Genomic DNA, 26092 nt, shown 5'->3' on the forward strand with positions numbered 1-26092 from the left:
CCCATGATCCCAGACCTGAGGCTTCTCCTGTGTTCCCTGGCTCATTAGCAGCTTTACTGTCCAACTTCACTCAAGCCTGAAGCCTTTGGCCTTCACTACCCACCATCCCTTTACCTAGTCAATTACCAACTCCTGCTGGGTCTTCCTTTTAAATATTTCTCAAATCCACTGTTGCTGACCCAGTTTAAGGCTCAACATCTTTCTGAGATTCCTGTGTCAGCTTCTGGTATCAGCTAGAATCAGGCTCATCTGCTTGGGACAGAGAAGCAAAATAACAGCAACTTCAACAAGTTGAAAGTTTATTTCTCTGTCATGTAAACCAAGTGTGGATGAGGGCAGTTCAGGGCTGGTGTGATGGCTCTGTGAAGTTGAAAGCAACTAAGTCTTCTGGTTCATTGTTTGTCTATTCATGGTCCTCGTGGTCCAAGGTGGCTGCTTGAGCTCCAGCCATCTCAGCTTTGTTCACCTATCTGAAAGGAGAAAGGAATAGGAAAAAGGAAAAAGGCATGGGTCAACAGTCTCACAAGGAGGTGTCCCAGAAGCTGCCACATTACAATTCTGCTTAGATTGTAGTGGCTGGAACTCAGTCCAGGCAAAAGAACATGGAGCCTAGGAAATGTTGTCCTTGTAATGGATGGCCACGTGCCCAGCTAAAAATTGGGGGTTCTTTGATTAAAGAAGGTGAGATTATGACCGCCTCACCTCTTCATTGGTCACCCTCTTTCTTCTCTCACCTTCTAATCTACCGTGGACACAGCAGCCAGGGTGATCTCTCTAAAATACAAATCTTAACTTGGAGTTGCCAGTTTTGGCAAATAAAAATACAGGACCCCTAGTTAAATGTGAATTTCAGATAAATAATAACTAGGCGTTTTAGTATAAGTATGTCCTGTGCAATATTTATGATATATTAATGCTAAAAAAATGTCATTATTTATTTGAAATTCAAATTTAACTGAGCACCCTGTATTTTATCTGTTAACCCTATACACATTTCACAGTTTCCTATTGTTGTTGGGAAAAGCCCCAAGCTCTTTGGAGGGGCCTACTGGACCCTTTACAAACTGTCCTCCAACTGATCTGCCCAGGCCCAGGCCCAGGAGCAAGCCCTTCCTCATCAGGGATGGTGACAAGCCCTGCACTGCTATTGTGTTTCCAAGCCTTCAATCCTTTCCTTAAGTTGATTCATTGGCCTGGAATGCTGCTCTCCGTCTGAGAAGCCCCATGTATCCAGGAAGGACCATAACCTCTGAATCTCTATTTCTACGACATGGTAGGAGTGAGAGATTATTTGATGAATGAAATGACAAGTCCAAGGCCACACAGCAAACAAGGGGCAAGGTTGGAGCAGCCACCTGGACCCATGACTCTCTCCCGTGCTCTCTGTACTTGGGCTAGCTCACATGGGCCCAGTGCTGGGATCTCTGTCTCCCTGGCCTTTGTTCACTACAAGCCACATCTGAACATGGCACTACCAGCACACAGGGGGTTAAGCCAGCCTTGCAGTTGGGAGCTCTAGCCCATGGAGTCCTTCCTGACAATAAAGCTAATGAATCCCTCCTTGCCGTTTTTTCTTGCACAATAACATTTAATCATCATTTGCACAGCAGATGAGAAGTTTGCGGCAGATGCAATTCTGCGTGAGTGGCGATTTCTGCATGTAGGCACCATTCCTGCTGTCCCCAGCACACCTGACAATCCGGGGCTGGGGCAGGCTGTACCCTAGAGGGGCATGTGTGCACCCACGTGTCAGGGCTCTGACTTCACACATGTGAGGGAAGCAGGCTTCAGAGGCATGTGTCTGTGTGCATGCTTGAGTATGGAGTTAGGCAGATGTGGCACAGCTATGGATGAACCATGAAGGTACATGCACATGCCTGGAGATACAGGTGAATAGAGATAGTTAGGTGCCCGAAGACAGTTGGTCAGGATGTGGAGGTACACACATGTAGGCAGGCAGATGCATGGTGGTATATATTATTGCATATATGTGTGTGCTTGGTGTAGATCTCAGTGCTTATTGGGGGACACCTGTTTGTTTAGATGCTTATAAATGATCATGTATATTATATACACACAGACCTACTTGTAAACAGATCTATCCACATTATGCACTTGAATTTAGAGTTTGTGACTGACTGTTTCTGAGGCTACACATGCTCTCCTGGGCATGCATACAAATGTACATATGCATTTGCAATGTGTACATGGAGCTATGACTGTGTGTACAAAAGCACATCTGAGGGGATACACATACATGTACTGTGTACCTGCATGGGAGTGTCTGGGAACACACATATGTTCATGAATGTGTATGAGTGCATGCCTGAATGGGAAAATGTATGGGCTCATAGAAGAGTATCAGTGCACATGTACATACGTGTATTAAACACATCTGTGGAAGGCATGTGTATACTTTGTGTATAAATGTGAATGCACACGTAAGAACTTGCCTCTAGTACATACATTGTGTGTAGGCATGTGACCGTATTTGCAGACCTGCAGGGATATGCTCTGTGTGCATGGCTGTGAGCATGCGTGTGTCTGCATTGTGCACCCAGGTGGGAACATGTCTGAGGGTACACACGTACATGCATCATGTGCTGGCATGAGTGTGTGGGTGAGCTTGTGCACCCACATGCACGCATTGAAGCGTAAACACTCTTGCCTCAGAGTGAGGGCTGACAGGGTTACACTTTCCAAAGGCTCAGTGGCCAGTGACAGAGCTGGCCTGAAAGCGCTTGCTGGCAGGAGGTAAGTGGAGCTGCTGATTCGTGACCTGGGGGTGGGTAGTGATGACGGCTGGCTGACGGATGCGGGCGCTTAGCCACCCCCAATGACAGCAGCCAGCTCTCTCAGCTGCCTGAATCAAGAGGTGGAAGGTTAGTTGCTGATCTGTGTGCTCCACACTGGCTTCCCACTTCCCTAGGGCACGCCCACAGCTACATGCAGGCATACATATTGGCACACACCAGAGATGCAGACCTGGGCTTGGCCCGCAGCCTCAGCCCCACCTCCAACTTGCTCCCCAGCTCTGCCATCTGTCTGGAGAGCCTCCCCCTCAACTAACTGCTTCTCTCTCCTCCTGACACTCCCCCAGAAACTCCACTCAGAATATGAGTCGTCCTGATCTTGTGCAGACTCATGGTGGGGTGTGTGTGAAATGGTGCTGGCCCTTACAAGCTTTGTGCCCTTGAGCAAGCCTCTCCATCTGTGAGCACTGGGTTTCTCATCTATAAAATAGGGCTAATGACCGATCTGCTTAGAGTCAAACAAGGCAACTTATGTAAAGGGCTGAACACAGTAAACTGAGTGCACTCTCCATGGGTTTTACATATATTAGTAATAGTACAATGCTTAGAACAGAAGCCTGGCATACAGCAAGCACTATGTAAGGGCGCTGTCATCACCACCACCACCATCAGCAGCATTACCATCACGGGCCTTGTCGTTAATGTCCCTGGTTCTAATATTCTTGGCCAATTAGACATCAGTTCTTGCTCATGACCCTAAATATTCTCTCATCCTGTCCTAGTGATGGTGATGGGGTGGTGACAACATAAGGGGAATTTTTCCTTTTCATTTTTCCAGATGCTCTATAAGGGCAGACACGGTAAATGGAAGGTTCTTTATTTTCTGAGCTTCTTGATAGAGCTGGGTGTGTCCAGTTAGAGCCTGGAGCTGGGGTGGCCGTTCTCTGCTACATCATATAGGAAGATTTGGTGGGAAGAAGTGAGGCAGATGCCCAAAGGCTGTGTACAAGATCCTTCTCTGTGACCTCAGATCATCAGGCAAGTGTACAAAGCTCACAAAATGCTTGGCACTAGTGGACACTTTGTAGAACCCAGCACAGGGGCCAGATCCACTGGATTTCACTCCCAGGCTTGCTCAGGGCCCAACAGGATGGCAAATGCAGACATAGGAGCTGGAAGCAAGGTAGGTGGAGGGAACCATTGCCTTTCCCTACAGACCCTGCCCAGGAACAAGCGGAAATCATGGGGGGATGGGAGACGCCCCCAGGCTGTACAACGCAGCAGGGAGTGGGGGAACAAGCTCTCCCAGGGCACAGACAGTGACCTCGACTATGCTTGGACATGTGCTCAGTGCTTCCTGTGTGCCAGGCACTGTGCGTGCTGCTGATGGTGTAGGTCTCGGGGCCAGAGCACCTCCATTCAATCTTGGCATCTCCATTTATTAGTTGTTTGATCTTGGGCAAGGTAACCTCTTTGTGCCTCAGTTCTCACCTATAAAAACGAGGGCTGCTCATGGGGTGGTTGGATAACATAAGTTAGTTTACTGAAGTGCTTACTGCAATGCTGGCGCGTGGGAAGTGGTCAGTGAGTGTCAGTCATCATTAATGCATTTTACCCTCCTGACAACCTTATGGAGCAGGTGTTCGGAATGTGTGCACTTTATGGATAAGAACATGAAGTCACGGAGAGGGTAAATTACTTGCTCAAAGTCACACAGCTGGTGAACACCCGAGCCAGAGGCTCAGAAGGTGACACTGGATGAATAATGTTCTTTATTTCTGGCCAGATCCTTAACTCTATGTAACCTTGGGAAAGTCATTCCCCATGTATGGGGTTTGGACAAGATGTTCAAGGGTCCTTGTGACTTCATGTTTGTATGTCTCTCTAGACACACAATCTGCCTGTAACTGCATTTTTGGCAGGGTCAGAATCTGTCAAGGCAACCAGAACACATGGAAGGAGCAGAGATTTGGAATCAGGGGGTCCTATGCTGTTCCGCTCTGTCCCATACCAGCTGGGTGACCTTGAGCCAGTCACTTTACTCCTCTGGATCTCAGGACCTCTACAAAGGAAATGGCAATTACCAACCTCAGCATTGGGCACACATAGGTCAGAAAGAGGATCACTTGTCCCCATAGGTCCCCAAGTTACTATACCCATTTGTAGACGAGCTTCAGGAATCATGGGGTAAGGGGGTCTTACATGGGATGAGGGTCCCAATATCCCCCCACTGGGACTACCAGGCTAACCCCATATCCGTATCTCCACCATTAGCCACCCTCAATGGACTTTAGGAGACATGCCCAAGTTGAGCAAATCATAAGGCTTCTGGCCCTCATATTCTTTTCCCAACCTGCCTTCAGCCAGCTTTCCCTGACAAATCTCACCACTCACCATCCAGTGATCCATCCCCTGGGACCACACACTGTTCCTGAAGCCACCACATGCTTCTTCTTGCCTCTCCCCTGCCCTCAGCCTTTGCAAATGCTCTTCTCTGCTTGGAATGCCCCTGCTTGCTTGGCCATCTCATACATCTCATTCTCATTCTTCAAAATCCAGTTGGAGTCACCGCCTCTGGGAAGCACTCCAGGAATCATTCAATCTTTCTTCAGTGTTTCCAGGACCTTATTCTGTTAATTCTGCTACATCTCTTACCACATCTATTATTGTTGGCTGCTTCTGTCCCCTGCCCCCCACCCAGTTGGGCCTGGAGTGAATGGAAGACAAGAATTACTTGTGATCTGTGTTAACTTGGGCAGGTTACTACTCTCTGAGCCTCAGTTTCCTCATCTGTGAACTGGGCTGGCTGTATCTAACTTAGATGAAATAATACAGGCAAGGCACTCAGGACATACTGACCATCTCTTGATCTGTCACAGTGGACATTGGCAAATATGGAGGGAATGAATGAATGCTCCCTGGGAGGATAAAAAATAAGGCTAACGAGTATTTATTGAGCACCCTCAATGTGTCAGGAAGGCACTGAGATCAGAGCTTAATATTCATTATCTCCTGTAAGCCTCTTAACAACCATCTAAAGGAGGGACTATTATTAGCCCCATTTTACAGATGAGTAAACTGAGGCTTCAGCAGTTGAGGACCTTGATGAAGGCTGCCCAGCTAGCAGATCTGGAATGCACAGCTGATCAATGTGGAATGAATGAGTCACTTGGGAGTGGGGTAGGAGGCCAAATAACCTCTTACAATCAAATGGTTTCAGAGCTGGAGGCTGTTAGTGATGATGTAACCCTGCGATTCTTCACTTGGGGTCCATGGATGGGGAGGCTGATGAGTTCCCAGACCAAATAGATAAGGTCCCCACCATGCCCAGTGTCTTTCAGCCCCTTCATCTCCCTCCCACGCTCCCACCTCATCCAAGTCCTGGAACTTCCCAGCTTGTCCTCTCACAGCATCCCAGGTGTCCTATTTCAGTGTTCCTGAGACTCCGGAGGGCTCCACAGGCACTGGGAATGTCCCTATCCTCCACTCAGGGCAGGAGCAGGACTGACAGTTGGGACCATTTCCTCTTCCCTTGGAGATTTTGGGAAAAGGGGAGGACAACTGGCATCAAGGAGAGAGCTGGACCTGGGAGGCAGACACCCTGGGCTTCTAATAATGACAGAGATAGTAATAGTGTCAAAGGCTAACATTTATTGAACACCTACTATGTGCCAGGCACTGTCCTAACCACGTGACACTATGAACCCTTTTTATCCTCACAATTCTTCGAGGTAGGTCCTGTTATTAGCCTCAATTGACACACAAGGAAACTGGGGCCCAGAGAAACGCAGGAACCTGACCAAGGCCAGGCAAGGGGTAAGTGCCAAAGGCTCCACCCTTCACTGACCAGGTATCCTTGGACAGGTCACAGCCACTTCTCTGGGTAGCTTTGTCCATCTGTTACCTGCAGGGCCCCACCTCATGGATTCTGTGATGACTAAGATGGTCTTTGCAGTGTCCTAGCACACAGTAGGCGCTTAGTAAATGAAGAGCCCTTCTTTCCTCTCAACTCTGATGGGGGAGGCCTGGGGGCACCTCAGCAGTGTCTTCCCTCCAGGGCTTTCCGCCAGGCAGGAGTGAGTGACCCTCCCCTTCTCCAGGGAGCAACGCTGCCCTACCTCCCTTTCTAACCCAGAGCCACGCAGTGCCCGGTCTCACTGCAGTTTTAATGACGTCGGTCAGATTTCCGCATCTCTGGGCAAATGCTGCATGCCCCCCGGTGGAGGGGCGTTCGGGAGGACGACCCCAACAAGTCCCACCTTCTGTCCAGCCGCCCTGGGAGGTGGAAGGGTTGGGGAAGGGGGTGAGCAGGGGAAACGCTTTGTCCTTGGGTCCAGTTGGGTCCTGGGTGGGGCGAGCAGCGCCAGACGGTGGGGGCGGGGGGCTAGGAGGCCTTGGCCTCGTCGTCCACGCGGTGGCCGGCATAGAGGGCGGCCAGGGGCCGGAAGCGCGGGCCCCAGCTGCTGAGATAGGCGAAGTCCTGCTCGGAGCCCGTTGAGCCGCTGTGCAGCGAGCTGAGCGAGGCGGCCGGCGAGTCCGCGCCCTCGAAGGCGTAGGTCTGGAAGGCGTCGTAGGGCGGCACCGACAGGTCCCCGTCCGCCAGCGCCACCTTGCGGCTGATGAAGTCCCTGAACACCGAGAAGTCCGGCTCGGGGCTCGGCGGCCCCTGCGGGAGCGAGTGGCGCTCCGACGGCAGGCGGGCCTGCGGGGGGCTGCCCGCGCCCCCGCCCGCACCGCCGCCGCCGCCCCCCTCGCCGCCCTTGAGCTCGCCGAAGTCGTAGAGGCTCCGCAGCGCCGACATGTCGTAGGCCTCGGTGTCCTGCTCGCCTCCGCCCTCATCGTTGTATTTAATGACGTTGTCGCGCATGTCCTCATCCTCGTCGGAGCTCAGGTGGCTCTTGTGGTGGCGCCTGAGTGTGAGGATCAGCAGCACCAGCACTGCGCGGGAGGAAGAAGGGGGCGAGTAAGGGCATTCCGAGGACCGCCTTCCCCGCCAAACCCACGGTGGAGCCGGCCCAGCCTAAACGCTGGCGCACATTTCCTAGATTTCTGTGCATAAAAACCCCTTTCTTATAGTAGAACTGAGTTGGCTGTATGGGTAGATAGTGAGCCCTCCATCTTGGGAGGTATGCAAACCAAGGTTAAACACTCCAAGACAGCAGTGTTAAGAGATTTCGTTGGTGTTGAGGGCTGGACCCAACCTCTGAGGTCTCCACCCTCAACTCTATGAAGAGATACCCTCCTACCCGCAATGAGGTGTCTAGGTGCTGGGGGTATGAAGAGGGCACTTGAGATGCAGATGGGGTGGGAGGGTGAAAATGACCTCCTTTTCTCCTCTGTCCACTCCAGAAGTCCTAAGTGCCTGCTTTAGCCCTTTGGGTCTCAGGCCAAGGCATGTCCTGCATGAGTCCTTCCCTGAGAGCTCCATGCCAGGCAGTACCTTCACCTCCGAGCTCCCCTGGTGAGGGGTTCCTCCTTCTACACACAGGTTCTCAAAGTATGATTCCTGGACCAGCAGCATCAGTATCTCTTGGACCTTGTTAGAAATACAAGTTCTCAGGCCCCACCCTAGATCTGCTGGGTGCGGCCCATAGTCTGTTTCCATGAGGCCTCCAGGGGATGCCCAGGCAGCTGGGCTTTGAGAGCCACAGCTCATCATAGCACAGACTCTGCTTTGTCAACATGTCTGTCTCTCCTCACCCCAGGATATACACACTCTAAACTACCCTGGAGGACACGGGGAATGTTCTCCTAGCTTGTGCCTGGCTGTCAATAAACCCTTGAAACAGGCTTGTTGAATGACTGAGAAGCTGGATGGAGACGGCTGTAGAGAAAGGATGAGTGAATGAATGAATCATCCCTTGGGTTTCTTCACTTGACCCATTTATCTTCCTCTTCCCACCTCACTGATCACTGGCTCTCAGTCTCCTAAGAAGGCTTCTCCTCTCCTCTCTGACTTAACATCACATGTCCCAAGATTCGGCCCTTGATCCTTTATCCACACACCCTCACTGGGTGCTCTCCTTCAGTCTCGTCTTAAGTGCCATTCAGAGGCTGACTACTCCCGTATCTCAACCTCCTGCCCAGACTTCTCTGCTGAAATCCAGATGGTACATCCAGTTTTCCATTCAACAAGTCCTCTGGGTTGACCAAGAGAAGCTCAAACTTAACATGTCCAAATTTGAAAAAATAGCCCTTCCCCTTCCCCACCCTCAGTCTCCCCCATCTCAGGATGGCAACCCCAACTTTGCAGTTACTCAGGGCTTTTCTTTTCATCTCTTTTGTTTATGGATGAATCCCAGTGCCTAGAATAGTTTAACACATAGTGGGGACTCACCAGATGGATAAGTAAGGAATTGATCCATGAATGAATGAGAGAATTAAATGAATAAGGGGGTGGACAGACATGTGCTGGGTACAAGGCCAAGCACTGGATTCTTTTTGCTACTCCAAACATCTCAGGCTGGGCCAGTGGCCAGAGCCAGCTGCTAGGGCCATGGGGCAGGGCGCCAGCTTACGACCTAACAAGGAGGCTCATGACAAGGAAGGGGGTGGGGCTGGGTACAGGTCTGGAGGGAGGGCAGGTGTCAGGAGAGAAGTGGGAAAGATGGATGGATGGCTTTCGGCTGGGAACTGCGGAGGGGGATGCCCGTGAGAGCAGATGGTGGGGAGCTCGGGCGGCGGGCAACAGATGTGCCAGGCCTGATCAGCGATTCCGCCCATCACCTTTAGAGCACTGATGTGCACTTTCTTCGTTTGTGGGCAATTAGGCAGAAATTTGTTTGCACTGCCTCAGAAAATGAAACCGCTGTAAAGTGCACCCTCTGGAAAAAGGGTTTCTGAGCCATGGGCTGGGGTGGGGAGAAGAGGGAGGGCCCAGGCCTCCCAGCAAGGAGGAGTGAACCCAGGCTTCTGGGGAACCCGAGAAGGTGCAGCTTGGCCACAGGCAGGTCCTCCTGGGGTGGGCAGCAGCCACTTCAGCTCAGGTAGCGAGAGACAGGAGGCAGCTGACATCTCCCTGGGAACTACGAAAGCTGGTATCTGCAGCCTGGACCTCCCAGAGTCCCACTCGCTCTGGCTGTTCCATGAAGTTAGTTGTCAAAGCCCCGGTGAGGCCTTTCTACGTGACAGTGAGAGATGGCATCATGGACACTGGAATCCATTTTAGCTCCTGAAACGTGATCTCTTCACAGGGGACACTTTAGGGGTTCAACTGACCACCAGTAGAACTGATCCCAGAGTGGATTTTGCCCCAAACGTCTTAAGATTTTGCTCCAGCTGCCCCAAAGTTTTACCCCCCATTTAGATTGATAGCAGGTGGTGTAGTGAAAGGAGCAGGGAACACAAGGTGAGAAGACCTGATTGTATTATAGTCAGAAGACTAACTGCATGCCCTTACGCAGGTCACTTAGCCTCTCTGAGACTCAGTTTCCTCGTCTGAAAAATGGGGGTGATACACTTGGCTGAATGGTCGTGAGGTTCACAAGAGCCCTTTTTACTCAAAGTCTTTCATAGAGAATAGAAAAAGACAATAGACATGAGATAATTTTTAAAAATATGCTTGGTTTTTAAAAACTAGGGAGTTTGGGCCATGTAGCGGTGGGCCAGCATGAAACTGGTCTCAGGTGGGGGCTGACACTGTCTGGAGTTGGTGGTGGGGCTGCTCTGTACTTACAAGGCTTCTCATAGGAGCCGCAGACTAGAGCTGGGCGATCATTCAGGCCAACCCTTCCTGCATGGAGAGGGAAACTGAGGCCCCATGGGGGCTACTAGGGAAGGCAATCCAGGGCCCCAGGATGGAGGCCAGTTTAGGGTAGGCAGTGGCTCTCAGTGGACTCACCGACCAGGATGAGGACACAGACCAGGAGGGCGATGAGGGCGCCGGGGCTGAGGGAGGCGGCCATGACGAAGGCCGTGGTGTTGCAGGACTGGATGGCACCGGAGCTGTCGCAGCCACAGATACGGATGGTGAGCGTGCCCGTGCTGCTCAGCGTGGGCGGCCCGCTGTCCACCACCAGGATGGGCAGGAAGAACACGTCCTGCTCCTGCCGGTTGAAGCCCATGTGCTGCGTGTGCACTGCGGCCGTGTTGTCTGCTCCAGGAGAAGGGAGTGGCATGTGACTTGGGGCCCAGGATCAGCCTCCCCTGTCCCAGACACCTCCTGATTCCACCCTGGGATTTGCCTCCCTATGCCCCAAACTGCTGCCTCCCAGCCGATGCCTGGGTTTATTCCCTGATCTCCCAAAATTCTGTTATCAGCTGTCCCCAAATTCTGTCCCTAGCTGCTGAAATATCTTGTTCCCAGCCATTTAGTCTGCAACTCTGCCCTTATTCTGTCTCAAGATTTTGTCCCCAGCTGTGCCAAGGTCCTGTCCCCAGCTAGCCCAAGATTCTGTCCCTGGCTATGTCAAAACTCTTTCCATTCATCCTTCCATTCAGCTTGTTTTTGTCCCAGCTGCCCAGTGCATCCTGACCCTGAGTCCTGTGGTTCTTCTCCAGCTGCCTGTGGTCTGCTCGGCTCTGCCCGGGATCATCAGAGAAGAATGGAAACGCTGGCTGGCACCTGCCCTTGGCTGAGGGGGCTTTCTGTCAGGAATTAGAGGCTGAGCCAGGAGGGCTGGGGCATGGCCCCTGGAGCCGGACATGGGGACCCTATTGTACCCAGCTCTCCTCACCCACCTCTTTCCTTTTTAATGTGTGGCCAGAGAGGACAGTGAACTAACAGGAGTCAAATCCACAGTACTGGGAACCCACGCAGGATCTGGGGGGCTTTGGAGCAAGGGATTATGTGGTGAGTGGCTCCTGCTCCCCTGCCCTCCCCGCCCCCTCCACACCCCTTCTGTATGGGTCAGGCATCCCTGAGCTTCTGTTATTTTGATGGTTGCCAACGTGGCAGTAGAGAAGTACTCGGAGCCCAGCTGGCTGCTGCCCCCAACCCTTCACAGCCAACTCCACAAAACGGGGGCCCTGTCTTCCTGCCTCACTGACCTCAGACTTTGGCAGCTTGGGTCCCTCCCCCAGCTTTGTGGCCACAGTCCAGGGCCCCAGTCCTGGCCTTCCCCATGATGGACACAATGCAGGGGAAAAAGAGCCCTTGGAACGGCTGACTTATGGCCTTGAGCATGTCTGTGAAGTGGACTGGAGGTCCAGATGAAATGAGGCTGGTCATGGGTTGAAGCTCAAGTGATGGGCACATATGGGTTCATGATAGTATTCTGTCTACTTTTACACACATTTGAAAATTTCCATAGAAATGTTAAAAAATAATGCTGAGTCAATCATTTACTATATGGGAAACTCATTTCGCTTCTCTCGACCTCAGTTTCCTCATGTGTAACTGAGAAAAACATTATCACATAGGTGTGAAGATTAAATGGTAAAACTCATGCACAACGCTTAGACTAGCCCCCCGCACAGAAAGCCTCAACAAATGCTGTTTGTTACTTTCCTCACACTCACCCCCACGTTCCCTGGGCTCTATCACGTGCTGCTCTCCGTCCAGGCTGCCCTGCCTTTACTCACCATGTTCCGCTAGCTGGAATACCCTCTCCGCCTTCTTGCCCGGGTAAATTCCTCATCCGTCATGCTCCAGCTAAATGTCACCTCCTTTCTGTGGCCGCCTTTCTCTGCTTCCCCGGGAAGGAAGGATTTATGGCTCCCCCCTCCCTGCTCTGACTATGCAGGTGCCATGCACACTTATGTTACAGCGCTTGTCACATTGCGTTAAGTTAGCGTGTGCCTGTCTCTTCCCTGGCACACAGCCAGACTTGAAGAATAAAGCTTGAATCAGCCACAAGTTTCAGGGTAACTGGTGGTCCTGGGTCAGCTCCTCATGATCTGGCTGGAGCTCTGGCTTCCTGTCAAAGGGTGAGTCAACCCCAGCTGGGAAATATCTGCCTACCCCTGGGGGAGAAAGGACGCTCAAGAGCAAGAGGAGGAAAAGAACGGATAGTGTTGGGCACTGACTGCGTCTGGTTATGCATCAAGGACTGTGTGGATACTTTAAATACATGGTGATGTTTAATCTTCACAACCAAGAGTGTGACATTATTTCCATTTTATATATGTGAAAAGTGACTTGCCTGAATTTATCCAGTGAATTGATGACATAGTTACCTTTTCTATCCACTCATCAAATTATCCATCCATCCTCTACCTATCCACCCATCCATCCACCCATCCACCCATCCAATAAATCTTTATTGAGTAACTACTATGTTCTAGGCACCATGTTAGTCACTGAGGGAAAACAATGGAGAACTGCCTCAACCACAGTCCTGGATCTGAGCTTTTACATTCCAATGTGAGAGACAAACGTCAATCAAATAAACCCACAATTTAGTCCACATTTACAAACCACAGAGAGTCCTAAGAAGGAAAAATATAGGAATAGCACATAACAGAAGACGTGACCCAGCCTAAGAAGTCAGGGAGACCTTGGAAGAAGTGATGTTATAGCTGAGTTTTGAATGATGAGTTCAGGAAAAGGAACAGCACATGCAAAGGCCTGGGGTTGGAAGAAGCACAGGGTAGTCATGGAACTGAAAGCAGTCCTTGCAGGGATGTGGGTGGTGGCTAGAGGGAGTTAGGATGACGCTGGAGGGGAAGGCAGGCGCTCATCATAGAAAGTCTTAAAGGTGGTAGTAAAGAACAGGGGGAATTTTCTTAAAAGTGATGGGAGGCCATTGATTGGTGGGTTTTAAGCAAAGATGTGACCTAGTGATATATCACCCATTCATTCAACAACAGCTACTAATTGAACCCCCTCTGTCTGTTAGGATTGTTCTAGCCCCTGAAGACACTGCAAGAAACAAGACAGGCATGGTTACCTGCCCTCATGAGCCTACATTCCCGGCAGAGAGCTTCTAATCTAAAAGTACAAGAGTAGATGTGGAAGACCACTTAAGAAGCTACTGTGGGTTTTAGGTATGAGATGATTGTGTTAGTGGAGGCACAGAGAAGTAGGCAGATTTGAAAAATGAGGGGCTGGCTGTGGCTCAGCCTCACATTCCCAAGCAAGAACAGAAGAGAGGAGAGATGCTTGTTGCTCAGGGTTGCAGTCTTTGGCCACGGAGCCATATGTTCCGGGAGCTCTGGTCCCTGCCAGTCTTCCAGCCAACAGGAGGGAATCCCGGGCATCATCCCTGAACCCCCTGGGCCACCTTCTGGGCAGTGGCTGGCTTCTGTTGGGAAAGCCGCTGGCCACCCCAGACCCTCTCCCCACCCTCCTAGGTGGGATCTGTGCCCAGCTCTGCATCCATCCATCTGGCCTGACATACATCAGTGTCAATCCCTGGCTGCAAAAGCAATATTTATAAATCACATTTCCAAACCGGCTACAAATGTGTACAAAGAAACAGATGGGTTGGGGTAGCTGTTTGTCACCCAGGCTATTTAAAATAGTGAGGAGGAGGAGGCTGGGCATGCCACGGGAAGGAGCTGGGGACTAGAGGGTACCTTCCACGGCTGCGCCGGCCTTGGCACGGGCCTGTAGCCCTCGCTCCCGGAGCTCACACCAGGTGGTCACACTGGATGGGAGCTCTTGGGGGCTCCCAGTCCAGGAGAAGCAGTTGGGACAGAACCTCAGGCCCCCTGGGTCGTGAACTTGGTGAGGTCAAGCCAGGGTTACTTGTATCGCCTGGGACTAGCTCACAAAACCATTGGAATAATGAGCAGGCAGAGCGGTACTGGTTGTTGAAATATCGAAATATTTCCAAAAAGGTTTAAATAGCCTTGACTCTGAGCCCCCCAAGTACTTCCCTGCTGTCTCCTCTGCCTTTCCCCCAAGGACTCTCCACTCTGACACAGTCAAGCCACTAAGGGGTTAAAGCGTGCCACAGCAGGGGCTCCCCAACTCTGTTCCAAGTTATTTATGGTCAGTGGCCTTTCTGATTGGTTATCTGAGCTACACCGATTGCTAAATATTTTTTAAATGACTCCTGAAAATACAGATGGGTCTGGCTTCAGAGGCCACTGAGGTCTCTCCCTTTGGAGGGAAGGGGTGTAAAGGTCCTGTGGGTGGTCCCAGACCTTCTCCAGGGTCAGAAGGAACCAACATAATCTGGCCCCTAGTGCCTCTCTGACTATATCTCCTCCTAGTTCTGTCATTCACTTACTCCAGCCACACAGGTCTCCTGTTTCTTAAACATCCCAAGACTGCTCCCACCCCAGGGCCTTTGCTCTTGCTGTTTTGTCCACCTGGATCATTCTTTGTCCGATTATCTGCATGGCTCACTCCTGAATTTCCTTTAGATACTTACTCACTTTGATTCCTTCAGAGAGGACTTCCCAGACCACCTTATTTAAAATAGTTTCTACTCTTACTTTTTAAGAGTAAAATACTTTCTACTCTTATTTTTCCCTGCTTAACATACTTTCTTTAACACCAACTATGTGCCAGGCACTTCTCTAGGCACCAGGATCAGGCACTGAATTAGACAAAGTCCAGACTCTCGTGGAGATTGAATTATTCCCCCTCCTCCTCCTCCAACCACTTACCATCCCCATCATATTATTTGTTTGTTTAATTTCTATCTCTCTTCACTAGAATATGAACTCCACGAGGGTGGGGACTTTATCTTTTTTGCCCTGGATTTTCAGGCCTTCAAACAGTGCCTGACATATAGGCACTGTGTTTCAACAAATGTTCAAGAAATAATTGCTGAAAGAAGAGATTGCCATGTTGGAGGTCCTAAGAGTATACCTCGGTAGCCCTGATTTCACGTGGGCCACCTAGTGGGGAGCCAGGTGTTTTCAGTCCCATGTTACACATGATGAGACTGAGCCTCAGGTGCAGACCTTGCTGAGGTTGCAGAGCAGCCATCAGCTGAGCCTGGGTTGGGACCCGTGGCCCTCATTCCCAGTCCATTGACCACACCCCTCCCCAGTCTGTTCCTCAAAGGCTCAGACTTCACCTTCTTGGGGAACTCGCTGGGGCATATGTCCCAGTGGGGTGAGCTGGGACCGGATGGGGCAGTTTGCCAGCCAAGGTCAAGGTGGCCAGCAGCTAAGGCCGGAAGCACACTGGATCTGAGGCAGGTGTGGCTGGATCACAGCTCACCACTGATGCCCTTTATGACCTTGGGGTGTCCCTTATACTCTGAGAGCTCCGGTCCATCATCTGCAAAATGGGGGGAGGGTAAGAACACCATTCCCACGGTGTCTGTAAGGATGCAGAGAGAAATGCGAGTTGTCCAGAGCACTTTTTCAGCTGAAGGTGGGAATGTGTGCATGTGGCTTCTTTCAATCTGCTTATAGACCAGGGGCTCCTTCTACCCTGGACTCTGGCCCACCCACTCCTCCCATATTCCCCCTCTGTATCTTTTCCACCTACCATTCTCTACCTTTGGGATGCCCCCTTTCCACTCTAGCAACCCCCCTTGCTTGCTCTTCAGGGTTTGACCACCAGGCTGGGTAACAGCTCCACTGCACTTTCTGTGTGGTCTTGGACCCAGCACAGCCCTCGGGATGCCTTAGTCTTTCCATCTATAATATGAGAAGGGAGCAAGAGGCTAGACCCCTCCCTCCGGGCATCCTACAATCTGGTGGTTCAGAGGTAACTCACCTTGGATGTCGAGCAGAGAGAAATGAGGGTTGCTAGGAGCTTCAGGCACCAGGCGGAAATAGAAGCGGTGCCCCCCCTGAGGCTCATCTCTGTCCACCACACTGATGGTCTGGATGAGCTGAAGGGTGAGGAGGGGGCAGGAGCTGTTGTGAGGCCAAGCCTACTCTGGGCCTGGCTAGAGGGTTCCTGGGCCAGTCCTGGCAGCAAACCCCAGTCCTCAGCCCCTCGGCGGTACCTGGCCTGGCTTGGCGTCCTCACACACGGCTGCCTCGTAGGGTGTGGCCAGCTCTGGGGGATTGTCATTCACATCCAGGATTCGGATCCGTAAGGACGCCCGGGAGAGCTGGGCATGATTGTCTGGAACAAGAGCGCAGGAGGAGGCTGAGAAGCATCGAGGGTGAGATCTAGACAACCTGCCACCCGCTGCCAGGACTAGATTGGGCAGTGGGGTCACTCTGAGAGATGTGTGGGTTGATCAGTCTGGTACCAGGACTGGGGGCATCTGGCATACGTGGGTCATTATCACCAAAACCGGCACCACCACCGCTGCTGTCACCATCACTCGCTTCACCATCACCATCACCATTACGATTACCACTACTACCGTTAGCGTTAACATTGCCACCTCTACCAACATCTATCAGCACCCCCACTGCCAGCCTCACCACTATCGCCGTCACCAATGCCATCACCGCCCCTCTGTTACCATCACCATTAGGTCATCACCGTTAGAACTGTCGCCGCCACCACCTTATCCACTAGTACCGCCTTCATCATCTCTACCATCATCACAGGCATGGAGGCCTTCATGATTACCACGCTTCTCGCTCCCACCAGCCCCATCACCAACATGGTCACTACCTCCATTACAACCAGCAGGACCAGCCCACCGTTACTACCACTGCTCCCGCCATAGCCGCCCCATCACCATCGCCCGCCCACCCCCACTCCCACCTCCAGCCACACTCTCATCACCATTGCCGGCCCCATCCCATCGCCAGCGAGTGCACAGAAGGCACCCAGAGCACCCGCATCCATTTCAGGCGCCCTTGAAGAAGTCTTACAGGAGGTATAGTTTACACCCCCTATTGCTGAAGGGCAATGAAGACATGGGAGAGGTTAAAGAGTCAGCCAGCTGACAACTGGACTTCCAAACCTCTGCTCTTCAAGATCCAATCCTGAGGGCAAGACAAGCCGACTGGAGGGGATTATTTGCCAGGGTCCTCAGCCAAACTGTGAAGGCCCCATTCCTCCACCTGTGATGGCTTTGAGGTCAGGTTCCCTGGGCCCACAGCACTGTGGGTGCAGAGCGTGTTCTGAGACATTTGTTGAACGGGTGGATGAAGCCTGGAAGGACTTAGACTGGAAGAGGCTTGAATTCCAGGCATGACTCTGTCCTTGACCCAGTGTTTGATCTTGGGTAAGACCTTTCCCTCTCTAATATCAGTTTCCACACCTGGAAAATGAGCAGAGCACAGTGACTAAGGGTAAGGACACTGGGACCAAGTGGTTCCCATCCCAACTCTGCCACTTAGTAGCTGTGTGAGCCATGCCAGGTCACATGACCATCTTGTGCCTCAGTTTTTTCACCAGCAAAAAGGGGGCTACTAGTAATAAGAGGACAGATTGAGTTAATATCTGCAAAGCACTTAAAACCATACAACAGATAGCAAGTGCTTTTTAAATAAGCAGACATCCTCAAAGGTCCTTCCAGCAATGACATCAAGTGACTCTAGGATGTTGGGATGCCTCATGCCAGCCTGTCCTCTCTGAGCAGTACCCCGACTGTTAGCCCCTTCACTCCCTAGACCTCTGAGCGCTCATTGGTGCCCCGTCCTCAGATATCTTAGTCATGAGTTTACTGACATGCTCTACCTGCCAGTGACCTCAAGGAATGGAGAGAACTACCTGCTTCCAAGCAGTGGCTTGATGGTTGGGTCTCTAGCCTGGCTGGCAGGGAGCTGATTTGGGGGCAGCCTGGAAGCTTCCAGGTGGCCAGGAACCCCATGAGTTTTTCAGGGAGTGAAGCTGGTCGGTGGCTGCCTCTTTATCTGAACTCAGGGGCCTAATGGATGCCAACTGCATCTGCTCGTGGGTTGATTAAAAGAAAAATGGAGTTGGGAGGCAGGTGTAGCCACCTCCTGGGGGGGTCGGGGAGGATGGGGGTGGGGAGAGTCTTTACTTAACTCAGACCCTGACTCTTCTCTGAAGCTCCCCTTAGCCAGGGGCACCTTATCCTCTCAGCTCACCCAGATGTGCTGCTTCAGTGATTAGAGGGGGCTTTTCCAGGGGTGAGAGACGGGAGTCGCGACTGGGAATGCCAGGTGAGCGTTATTTTTAAGAGTGTGTTGTCAGAAAATTTAGACAGACGGTGGGTGCTTTCGGGAGGAAGGAAGGGTGAAGCCCACTGCCAGGAACAGGCACCTCTCTCCCCGATGAGGCAGAGGGAGGGTAGGGGGTGGCCAGGGAAGGGTTCCCAGGAAGCGTAGTGGGAGAGGTGCGGTGTGGGGGGGTGCTGCATGGACTGGAGGGACAGACAGGGTCCTGTGGGCCAAGGAAATGGATACATCAGAGCAGGATGAGTTCCTCAGCGGGCAGACACCCTGCTGGTAAGATCCCCCCACTTATTGTACCATTCCTTTGGGTTCTGTGGGGCCTTCCCTACCTCCTCTTAAAATTTCCAGCTTTATTGGGATATAATTCACATTTAAAATTGTCTGAGTTTAAGATGTACAATGTGATGATTTGATACACATATGTTGCGAAATGTTTACCCTGATAAGGTTAGTTGGCACATCCTTCACCTCACATAATTACCATTTTGCCATTATCCTACCTCCTCTTCTAAAATGTCACAGTTTACCTCTTGGGACAGCCCTGAACCCTTTGGCATGAGCAAGGGTCTCAGGTCTAAGGGGTCAGGCAGCTCAATGGGCACACCTGAAGAGGTGTGTTCTACATCACCTAAGTGCCACCTGCCCAGCTTAGCTCAGGAATCCCTGAATTGGGGGCTGGCCTGCAACCCCTCGAGCTTATGGGCCAGTCCTACATCAGTACCCAGTGCCTTGGACATTGTGGCAGCCTCCAGCCTGGCTGGATGTTAGAAATCACCCAGGAAACCTCAAAACATTCTAGTGCCCAAGGCTTGGTCATTGATGTTTTTTAACAGCTCTAGGAATTTAATGTGTAGCAAGGGTTGCCAACCACTGCCCTGGGGTGACTGGCAGATGGGGGACATCTTACCTCTGATTGACTTTTCCTAAACTCCTCCTGATCATAGGATCACTTGTAATAATTGATAATAACTTATAATTTTACCACTTCAGATGTTTCTGGTATAAAACAAGGAATCCATCAAATAATTAATCTTTGTGCAGGACTTTTCAATTTATAACAAGCTTTCTTCTCTGTGACCTTACTTGCACCTCAAAACAACCCATAAAGGAGGTCTTGTTAAACCCATTTAGTAGATGAGAAAACTGAGGCCCAGAGAGCGGCAGGACTTTGCCCAAAGCCACAGGTGAGTCACTGGCAGAGCTGGGCTGGGTCCTATGTCTCCCAACCCTAAGTCCAGCTCTTGGTCTAGATACAATGCCACTGGGCCCTCCTGCTGTCTGGATATTGTCCATCCAGCGGCAACTATTGCTTGGACCCAGGCCAGAGCTGACCTCACTCATGCCTGGTGGCAGGTGCCCTCTCCAAGGGCTGGGTTCCCCATGGGTCCCACCCTCCCTCTTGGCATCTCAGTTCAGCTGACTGACATGCAAATTAGTTTAATTATTTCTTCTTCTAAAATAAATTATATTTTGCAGTAGCTGCAATATGTTGTGTCAGGCAAAATTGCATTCAATATTTTTAAACTAATTGATGCAGCCTTGAGGAAGGCTGATTGACAGCCCAGAGCTGAGCAGACCTGATGCTTTAACTGATTCTTAAATTAAAATTAAACGTGCTTCGGCCTGGTATTTTCTCCCTGTGCTGGCTCACCATTAATCTGGGGAGGTGGCAGGTGGAGCCCTGGGGGGCCAAGGGGCTGAGGAGGCTGGGCAGTTCAGTGGGCGCCTCAGGAAGACACAGATCTGGGGCCGGGGGACTGCTGCTCAGTGTGGGCAGGCCTCTTACCTTCTTTGGGCCTCAGAGTCCCTCATGTGTAATGGACAGGGATTGGACTGAGCAATCTGGAGCTGAGACTTCTGGTTTTTGCTGGCACCTGTGGATTGAGTGCCTCTTTTGTGCAAAGCACACACAACAGTGAACAAGACCAGCATTGTCTCTCAGTCTAGTGGCAGGACGGACATTAAACTAGACTGCGTTAAGAGCTGAGAGATAAAGTTCAGGAGCTGTGAGAGCATACAGCAGGGGTCCCGCCCCGGTGGGGTGCAGGGATGTTCTCACTGGAGTGAGTGGCCTTTATGCTGAGATCCAACTAGGATGTAATCAGGTGAAGGGGATGGAAGGGACATGTGCAAAAGCCCTGAGGTAGGAGAGGAAGCTGTAGATAGTGGGACTCTGGATCCTTGCTAAGGAAGACCCCAGCTCCTGGCTGTTACTCACCTGGTTTCTGAACCAAACTGGGCTTGGAGGGCTGAGGGCCACTGGAAAGGGGGAAGGGACCTGGGCTGGTGAAGCTATTAGGCACTTGTAGGAATGTGCTCCTTCCCAGGACACCAGGAGACATAGACTGAGCACCTGCCATGGGCCATGTCCGTGCTGCCCTGCCCATCCCATTAGTGTCATGGGTGGGGTTACTATTAATGACATTTTACTGATGAGGAAACCGGCTCAGAGAGGTGAAACTTGCCCAAGGTCTCACAGGGACTAATTGAAGGAGCTGGGCCTCAAACCTGGGTCCAGGACCAGTTCGTACTGTCTTTCTTGCTATCTTTAGCTGTCAGAGTCCTGCTTGCCTTCAAGGTCCCAAGGTGCCTCCTCCTGGAAGCTTCCCTTGACTGCCTCAGTCCTGGGCAATCCCAGTATAAACCCAAGTCCTACGTGCTCACCAGGCTCCTATGACTTTTCTGCCATCACCTCCCTGCCTGCCTTCAGTTCTGCCCCAAGTCTGCTCCTTTCTCTCCTCCACATCTTTGCCCCAAGTCTTCTCAGAGAGATCTTCCCTGATGACCTTATTTGTTGGTCCCGCACCATCCCACCAACACCCCCTCTGTTTCCTTCTCTCTGTAGCACTTATCCAACATCCCTGTGTTTCTACTTGCTCACCATCCATCTCCCCAACTAGAAAGTAAGCAGAATTTTTGTCGGCTCTGTTTACTACTGGATCCCCTGGGCCCATGTGCATGGCACCTAGTAGGTGCTTAATAAAGACTGCCATGTGAATGGATTTCCTAATCTGTGGCCTCCCTGACTATGCTGGGATGTGGGAGAGGCAGCAGGGAGAGATGGAGACCTCCCTGGATGGCCTCATTCTGTGGAGGCTGCACCCCATTCAGGATCTCTCCGTCCAGGATGCAGTCTAGCTGTGTGACCCTCTTCCTGCCTCTCTCTTAGGACCAAGGTTTTCTCATCAGTAAAACAAATGGAGTGGGACTCTGAAGTTCTCATGGCTGTCACAGAGCAAGAGAGAAGCCCAGAGAGAAAGAGAAGTGAGGTTGCTCCCTTGGGTGGGAGGCAGGGTGAGATGTAGGGACAGGGAAGGGGGGAGGAAGGTGGGAGGTAGGAGTAGAAAAGGAGGGAGGGAGGTGGAGGGCAGCTCAGAGGTACCTCCTTCCCACTAGCTGGCAGAGAAGAGCCTGGACCCTCTTCTCCACTGTCCCCCCAGCCTCCCCTTCCCGGGGGAATTAAATTGCATCCAAACCCCAGGCTCTGATTAGAGCTGGCCAGCTGGGCAGGAAGATTTATCATCCCAATTACCAGCCTGCACGACAGCGGGCGGGCAGGTGAGGGGGCTGGGCATGCAGCTGGGGGGCTCTAGGGGAGGGGTGTCAAGGCTGTCAGCAGCAGACTCCTTGCACTCCTGTCCGTCCCCACTCACCTCCAGTGGGGGCGGGAGATTTGGGAGCCCTTCTCTGTCTCTCTTGGGACTTTGATTATCTGTTTGGCTTCCAAGTGGAGGCTGGAGGCTTTGCCTTGTCGGAAGGATGTTTAGTCCCCCAGAGGGTGGGGAGGACTCCCAGGTGAAGTAAGAAACCTGGAGTCGGGTGTGGAAGAGTTTCCTCCCCAGGGCTGAGCTGGGCCTGATGTTCCGGGCGGCCCTGTGGAGTCGCCGTGGACATCATAAGTCTTTGTTCCCATTGGCATCTGCTAGGCACTTTGCTGGTGCAGAATCCCAGGGGTTACCTCATCTAAGAGGAACCTGGGCCTGATTTACACACCTCTGGGGACGGGGAGTTCACTGGTTTCTGAGGCAGCTCCTCCCATGTGGGGCTGCCTGAGGCCTCTTCCCCTAGCCTCATGGCGCTTCCTGCCTCCCGTCGGGCGGCCTGGCCCTGCCCCAGCAGCCCCAGCACACATCTAAGCCTGAGCAGCCTTCCATCTGTTCTCCTGCTCCAGGCCAGCCCGCCCTGCTCCGCCTTTCCCCAAGAACCTGAGTGAACGCTGGGGACTGTACATCGAACCATGTCACTCTCCTCCTTGGAGACCTGCCTTGCCGCCCTGTCGCCTCCAAGAGAGGCTGGCTCCTCACAGTGCATTCAGGGCCCTTCCTGTAGAAGCCCAGTGAGCTTCTGCTCATTCACCTCACCCCACCTGCCCGAGCCATTCCCCGGCCCCAGACACTGGCCACACCCAGGGTCTCATTCTCAGAGTGGGCAGCGGACTGCCAAACCTCCAGGCCTTTGTCTGAAGGGGTCTTTCTGCAGGGGTACCCAAACCCCTTTCCTCAGCCTTCAGACCGAACTCAGACGTCCCCTCCTCTGGGAAGGACGTCTTCCCTGCTGCCTTCTTCCCCCCTGCGTGACAAGTCCCTTCCTGCTCCCTGCCCACCGCCCCCTTACTTCCGCCCTGTGTTGTCAAAGATTGTGGGTGTGTCTCTCCCATTTCCACCGGTGAGCTCCTGAGGCCAGTGGCCCCAGATTCCAGCACCCAGCCGGGGCCAGGTGGGTGACAGGAGGCCCTCAGAAAACACTAGCTGAGGGGTGGCATGGTGGGGTCCCCGAGGAAACTGGGCGCTCTCTATGCCCACACCACACTGCAATCCTCGTGCCCATCGCTGCTGTTTCCCCCAGCCTCCTCAGAGCCCCCCTGTTGTCCACCTAAGGAGCACTAGACTGCAGTCAGCTTCCTGGGTGGACCTGGGCAAGCTGCGTCCCTTCCTCGGGCTCGGGCTCCCCAGCTGTGAACCGGGCTGGGGGTCCTGGAGTCCACCCTCTGACAGTTCCTCTCCCCTTAGGTTCTTTCTCTTTCTCAGGCTATGAACAGTGCCTACTTGGTGTCAGGAACCATGCTAGGCACTTCACATATACAGTGCGTGTACACAGCAGGAGAAGCTTTATATAAAGCGTGCAGTGCGATGCCTGGCATATTGGAAGCTTCAAAATAGAAGCTGCTGTTATGCATAATTATTATCCTTAAAGCCGTCTAGTCTGGGACCATTTTACAGATGAGAAAACTAAGGCACCGAGAAGGGGAGTGACCTGGTATGCCCGGTATGAATACTGTGGATACAGGCAAGACCCTTCCCTCATGGAAGGTACAATTTCCTGGGGAAGAGAGACTAACACTCACATAAATGCATATATAAATCATAGCATGTGCTCTGGGGTACCAAGACAGAATCGGGGGGCTGTAAGACATACTTGGCCTTAGGTGACCCAGAAAGGGATGTTTCTCACTAATCTGATTAACTCCTTGCTGTCCCGGACAGCTAGATAGTACCCGTCCAGACCACTTTAGGGCCTGGTGACCCGTAAGGAGGGGGCTGGATGCAGCCCCTGGGCACCCCCAACCCCAGGCTGGCTTTGCAATTCCCCCCGCCCCCACCCCATCTCTTTGAAGACTGTCCCTTTACTACTGCCCTTTCTACCGAAGGATTCAGACACAAATTGTGCTTTAAATTCAATATCAGTCATTAATATTTCATGATTACAAAACGTTAAAGATAATGTCAGTGGAAGGAGCGTCTGCATGGGCAGAACGGATGACTCAGAAGTTCGGGGAGAGGGGAGCCGGCATACTAAGTGGTTCGGGAGTCTTTGAGGTAATCCGGTATGACAGCCAGCAGCTCCTGGCTGAGTGCAGCGTTCTCCGAGGCGCTCGCAATGCTCCGCTGCTGTGTATAAATATTTCTCCTCTGATTCTTGTCACCTCGTGTTTGTTACACCCAGAGCAGGAGGGTCTGCCATGACCCCGGGGGCATCCCACTTCTGAGGAAGCCAAATGGAAGCTGCAGCAGGAGGGCGGAGTGGGCAGACCCACCGGCATTGCCCTCGGGGCTCAGGCCGGCTGCTGGGGGGCGGGCAGCTTGGGGTGGAGGCCTGGTGCTGCATGGACTTGCTCTGTGACCGGGGGGCCATCACCGTCCCTCCCTGAGCCTCTATTTCCTCATTTGGGAAGTGAGAATAATAATTTAGTCCTTTTCTTACAGAGATGGCAAGAAGCTGGAGTGGGCGGATTATTTGTGACACTCCTGGCTTTGTGCCTGGCACCAAAGAAATATGACTTGAGGGGCATCTGGGTGAGAGCTGGGCTCTGGAGTCAGACAAGCAGGGGCTGGGAAGTTGGACAAATGACTTCACCTCTGAATCTTCATTTCCTCATCCACAGGGGGAATAAAGGCAGAATCAACACCTCTTAGGTGGGAAGGTTCAGCGACCGCATCACTGTGAAGTGCCTGGCACGGAGTCCGTGCTTAATCAAGTGCACAAGCTCAAGATCAACAGATACCACTCACTGAGCATGTATTAAAGACTAGGCTAAGTTCTTGCCAGGCATTAGCCTACCTACTGCTCCCATCAGCACTGTTAAGAAGGAACCACTCATTTTCCCATTGATTAATGTCATGGGTGAGGGTTGGGCAGGGGTTGTAGGTTGTTGGGGAGGGTCTCTTGCCCACTGACTAGTCTTCCTTCAGAGACTCATCTCCATCTGCATGGTTAGCTGCTGGAGGCTGGTGGATGGGATGGGTGGGGCTCAGAGCAGAGAGTACCAGGAAAAGGGAACCCATGCAGCAGTGCTGTGGAGGGAACCGGCTGACTGGGTCCAAACCCCAGCTCTGCTGCTGCATGTCCTTGGACCAGTCTCCTAGCCCTCTGAGCCTCAGTTTTCCCCAGTAAAATGGGGGTTGATCTGTTCCTGATCATGGTTTAACAAATATATGTGCTAGAAAATGTCTACGCCAGAACATGTATTAGGTAAACACCATAAATGTTTGTGGGGGAAAGTCTCCCCTCAACATTCCTTCTCCTGTGAAGTGGCAGCATTAGAGAATTTGTTCGCCATGCTAGTTGCTTTCTGAAAGAGAAAAGCATGGGGTAGAGGCACAATGCTTAACCCAGAAGGGGACTTGCTAGTGGTGGGATGTCAGGCAGTGGGACAGGCTAGTGGGGGAGAGGTGTTTGTGAGTTGGGAGGGGAGGCATCTCTGCCGGCCAGCCAGGCCAGTTCCCCCACCACCACAACCCCGCTGCCCAGGGAGCAGGTTCAGGGAGGCCAGGAGGGGAGCTCTCTTCCCCCGAGTCCAGCCACCACTTCCTCTCCAGCCACCTTTGTTATCTCCCTTTCATGCGGTGGAGGAGTGGATTCAAAGGCTTGGGAGCAGCAGGCACTGAGGTTTGAGCCAGCTTTGTATTTTCTTTTAAACTGAAGTTGAAAGAGACAAGGGA

At 52.1% G+C, this 26092-nt stretch overlaps 1 protein-coding gene across 6 annotated transcripts in view; it reads right to left on the reverse strand.

The window, feature by feature from the left end:
• Positions 1 to 311: 311 nt before the first annotated feature.
• Positions 312 to 26092, reverse strand: part of CDH22 (cadherin 22) — a 121863-nt gene continuing 96082 nt past the window's right edge. For 2 of the 6 annotated variants that reach the window (XM_036902109.2, XM_036902112.2), the window contains 4 exons: positions 16553 to 16674; positions 16318 to 16435; positions 10594 to 10845; positions 3991 to 7691 (listed from right to left, as the gene is read on the reverse strand). In XM_036902109.2, coding sequence (XP_036758004.1) covers positions 7138 to 7691; positions 10594 to 10845; positions 16318 to 16435; positions 16553 to 16674 — 1046 coding nt within the window. In that variant the 3' untranslated portion in view covers positions 3991 to 7137. Of the gene's footprint in view, positions 471 to 3989; positions 7692 to 10593; positions 10846 to 16317; positions 16436 to 16552; positions 16675 to 26092 lie in introns of those variants that run through there. The other 4 variants (XM_036902108.2, XM_057503042.1, XM_057503044.1 and 1 more) reach the window with 3 other exon arrangements.

This window comes from Manis pentadactyla, chromosome 5 (genome assembly GCF_030020395.1).
Source record: "Manis pentadactyla isolate mManPen7 chromosome 5, mManPen7.hap1, whole genome shotgun sequence".
NCBI lineage: Eukaryota > Metazoa > Chordata > Mammalia > Pholidota > Manidae > Manis > Manis pentadactyla.